This window comes from Pseudomyrmex gracilis, unplaced genomic scaffold (genome assembly GCF_002006095.1).
Source record: "Pseudomyrmex gracilis isolate BER0280 unplaced genomic scaffold, ASM200609v1 scaffold_143, whole genome shotgun sequence".
Taxonomy (NCBI): domain Eukaryota; kingdom Metazoa; phylum Arthropoda; class Insecta; order Hymenoptera; family Formicidae; genus Pseudomyrmex; species Pseudomyrmex gracilis.
In genome coordinates this window covers 347,630-352,117 of record NW_018020727.1, presented here as the reverse complement: position 1 = coordinate 352,117, position 4,488 = coordinate 347,630, and the positions used below count along the sequence as shown (strand labels likewise).

General features: G+C 40.9%; 1 protein-coding gene across 9 annotated transcripts in view; it reads left to right on the top strand.

Moving 5' to 3' along the window:
- Positions 1-1,068: 1,068 nt before the first annotated feature.
- Positions 1,069-4,488, top strand: part of LOC109857093 (zinc finger protein 1) — a 16,852-nt gene continuing 13,432 nt past the window's right edge. The window contains exons 1-2 of one of the 9 annotated variants that reach the window (XM_020433068.1): positions 1,069-2,318; positions 3,798-4,015. In XM_020433068.1, coding sequence (XP_020288657.1) covers positions 3,982-4,015 — 34 coding nt within the window. In that variant the 5' untranslated portion in view covers positions 1,069-2,318; positions 3,798-3,981. Of the gene's footprint in view, positions 2,526-3,478; positions 4,016-4,488 lie in introns of those variants that run through there. The other 8 variants (XM_020433066.1, XM_020433065.1, XM_020433067.1 and 5 more) reach the window with 8 other exon arrangements.

The window sequence follows — 4,488 nt, the reverse complement described above, 5'->3', positions numbered from 1 at the left end:
TACTGGAAATGTTAGAAAACAGAAAATTCTGAATATTGAACAGAACTTGTTTGATAAAATCTCTTTGGTAAGAGATAAAGCAACCTTTGTTCTGTTCTTGCAGCGCGATAATATAAGAACGTACACTGAAGTTCCTTAACTTCTAAGATACGGGGCACCATTTTCTTTCTACGGGGCGGACCCTCGAGAGAAAGACGCTACATTTTAAAGTAGAAGCAAGTCTTCCATCATACTTGTTCATCTCTACTATATAACATATTCTTTCACTTGTCAGATAGAGAAAACAAGACAATAAAGTTTGCGTAAAGTCAAAGATACATTATGGTTTCCGTGTTGCAATAAAAAGCCGTTTATTGATGTATATATATATATATATATATATATATATATATTTGTGAACCAGCTACTATATAGAGTACGTAAATCTATTTTTTCTCGGAATTATCATTGCTTCGAGCGCGATTATTACGAGAGATCAACATTTCATTGATATCAATATCTTTAGAAATAATAAAACATTACAAAAGTATAAGCAGTATATATACATTATTATTATTATTATTATTATTTCAGTAAAATATTCTTTATTTTAATATGTTTAATATGTTTTCTTTATGTTTAATGTTTTCTTTTCAAAATCAATTTTATTTATTATTTTATCAAAACCTGTGCAGAAAAACCGCAATATACATATACCCAGATAACCAAGACTGAGTGATCATATTTTGCAAAGTTTGCAATAACACATTATGCCAGTACAATGTAGCCAGCATTCAACCATAATCTGTTATTTCAACTAGTGTCGCAGAAAAACAGAAAAAAAAAAGAATATAAATATGTCATGCCGTGATGCAAATATTATTGCATCAATCAAGCAGAACTTGCTCAAAAAATGTAGCAGATTTGAAGCATAACGTGCTATTGTCATTTCATTCTTCATTTATTTCTATATTTTTGCTGTGTTGTTTTCTTTACGTATCGTGCCTACATAATTCACTCACTATGATGACACAGCTGAGTGGAATCTGCTGCAAAGTGCTGATTAAACCTGCGTGCATACTGCTGGCATACTGCTATCATTTGGCTATCGGGGTACGTATACTATTTGTTTTGTTAGATTGTTTTGTTCTTTGCAAAACCACGTCGAATGAATATAAATTTTGGATCAATAATGGTATAGATAAACGGAATAATTACCAAACTTGTATGTAAATAAATCATCTTAATATGCATGATCTTATTTTACAGTGTATGAATCAGACATTTTCAAAAACAATCAAATATTTTAAGGATCCAAACAGTAACGCACGCGTCGAAGGGGCACACGCGAGCGGTTGCTACGTTCTTGATGCCTTGATTGCGGCCGACGCACACGCCGACGTTGACGCACAGAAAGCGACGCAGGTAGGGGATGTGGCGACGGCACGGCACGGCGGACAGACGGATATATAGCACATGCACGAATCGCTCGAGGATAACATCTCGCGGCCCCAGGAAAGGCGGGGGTAGGTGCAGGAGCTGCGCGTTGGTAACGGCCGAGGGGGAATATGTGGAGTCAGGGCAGCGAGGGGAGCAACAGCGACGGTACACCGTATGCGCGGAGGACGTAGGGGAAAGATTTTATCGGCCGGTAGCCACGAGGATTGGGAGAGTGTGGGAGGAAAAGAGGATGACGGAGGAGGGGGAAAAGAGAGAGAAAAGAGGAAGAGAGAAGAAGAGCAAAGGGGGATTCCAGCGTGTCCATCGCCATGTCGGCGGAGGGAAAAGCCCGATCTAAATGTCGGAGGGAGGGAAGGTATGGAGGCGAAACGGCGAGGGCGGGTAGACGGTGAACATGCGGTGGTGGCGGCGACGCGTGCGCTTGACGGAGACGGTAGGTAGGAGAAAATGAGAGAAGAAGCATGGGGGCGGTGGCTGCGCGGCTACACGGCCGCCATCACCATCCGTCTCATCCTATAGTAAACTTCCAGAGCGAGTTCCCGATCTGTTCCGTATGTGTGTGTGTGTGTGTGTGTGTGTACGTGATGTGTGTGTGTTAGAGATTCGTGTTTTACCGGTGCTTCCTAGCTTCTCTACTCGGCGCGAGGTTGCTAGTAACGCATCGTACCGTTTCTGCCTTGTTGCCCGCTCTTGTCTCTCTGCCATGCCTTGACATACCATTTTGTCTCATCCTCTTTCGCTTTTCCCGTCTCTCGTTCCTTTCTCGCTGACCGTCACGTATCATTCGTCGTGTCTTTTTCCCTTTGCCTCTCTTTTCTCTGTTTTTTTTCGTACGTGCTGTCAGCCACCGTCGTTGCAATTTTCTTGTATCGGGATCGGTAAGTCGGGAGTGTGTTTATATTTTACTTTTGTTTCTTTTCCTTTTACACATCTGTGATGCGCGTTGGGAAGACGGGAATTCTGAATCAGAAGGTAAAGGTGATGAAAGAGTGGTAGATGGCTAGGGGAAAAAGAAGTGTATAAAAAAAGTTAGAAATGGAGGAGGAGAAGAAAGAAGAAGCGATACAACGACAAGAAGAAGAAGAGTAAGAAAAAGGAATTGTGCATTCTTGTGTTGCGCGATACTCCAGTGAATATAAAAGTTACCTCTCCTTTTTCTTTCTTCTTTTCGCCCACCGATCCTCCTCCTTAATTGTCTCTTTTCATCTTTTCGACGTTTCCACGCGTTCTCGAGAAAATATGCGTGTGCAAGTGCAATGATTATCAAGCCGCCGTAGTCGTTGCATATCAACCGTCCACTTCTCGACATCACAACGGTCATCACGGTGGGCTAAACATTACAAACACTCGAGAATACAGGAAGCAACGCCGAAAAAAATATCATTTGTTTTAAAACGTGTGTGCAGCATTAGTGTCTCGAAACTACTGGATCTTTTTCGCGAAATTTACTTGAAATATTCCGAGAATGATCTGTCGAGATTATTAACTCTATTTTTCTCCTGTCTATTATCATTTTTCACGTCGCACTTCGCGTTGTTCACATTGTATCGACTGCAAACAAGATCTAGCTATGCAAGAACGAGCGGAAAATTAAAAAACAGAAAAAATGAATAAACCTGTCAATGTTTTTTTGTTGAAAAATTTTCCGTTCTGTCGAAAAGTTACTTTTTCTCTCGATCGCACGCTTCGTATCTCTGTCGTCTGTGTCGACTGTCCGCTAATCGCGGGACAAACGTGATCTCAGCGACACTGGAAGCGATCTGGTGGAAGCGATCAGTTGGCCGCAAGAGACGACCGACGTGGCCCGATAGAGAATTGTTTGTACAACGCACGTTTCTTCTCTCTTGTTTCTTCTCCATGTAGGGGGATATCTGTCATACAGAGTGCTCTGCATCGGAGACAATATCGTTTATTTTTGGTTTTTTTTTTTTTTTTTTTTTTTTTTACTGCATAGATATCTCTGTTTTCTTTAACACACGTACTTTTTTAATAATTTGCTATTTCGGATTCTGATCGCGCAAGATTCCAAGTTGTCGTCTGGTGCGTCATTCCTTTCTTGCGGCCGAACGACTGTTCGTCGGAGTCGTACGATCCGAACGTCATTCGTTCTATCGACATTCCCATAGCCTATGTCGCGATGAAATAAACGAGGCTTGTCTCGATCTACCGAACCGTTTGTAGGAGGATAAGTTGCAACGCGAGAGAGCGAAGGGCGGAATACATGATTGAGTGATGAGAAGAGTATGACTCCGCATGCGCGCGTTGCGACAAGGTAATCGCGAGAACAAAGGATCATCCGAGGTGAACACTAGAAAAGAAAGAAGTCGCGACGTTGATGATGCGCCACTGTGCCTTAGAACATCGATGGACAACGAACTCGTCGTGAGACGACAGTCAAGCTGACGACGATCTCCGCCGCAGAGAAGGGAATCTGGCCGCGACGTCAAGCCTAAGCTGGAGGTGGTGGAGGAGGAGAAGAAAGAGAAAGAGGAGGAAAAGGAGCCGCCGGATATAACCCTTGAGGCACCGGCTCGCGCGAATATGAGCATGACTCTAGTTCGAAATTCGTTCAAAGGTGAGTCCACGTGACTCTGTCGGTTGACTCGTCGTCACGTAAACATGCAATAATCTCCTCTTTTTATTTAAGCTGACAACAGAAATTGTCAATGTTAAATATTAGGTTAATTAGATATGTAAAAATTTAAACATCAATCATACACACGCATATACATAGAAATAGGGTAACTGTCCCTATTAGTGTGCCTGTCCCGATTAGTGTGCCTTTATATTTAAATAAATATTACAGAAAAATAAGTGAAAATAAATAAGTAGAGTATTTTTTTATTTATAGTTATGATATCAATGGATTTTTTAAAATAGTTCATTTTTTACATTTATAAACATGTAAAGTATAGTAAATATTTTTTATAAATTTATACTATGATTTTGTCAGATAAACCGGCTTTTCTTGTCCAAAACCTTAAGGAAAAGTCACCGTTTATAAGTATATAATATTTAATATTGAATGATGTACAACAGTTAAAATGT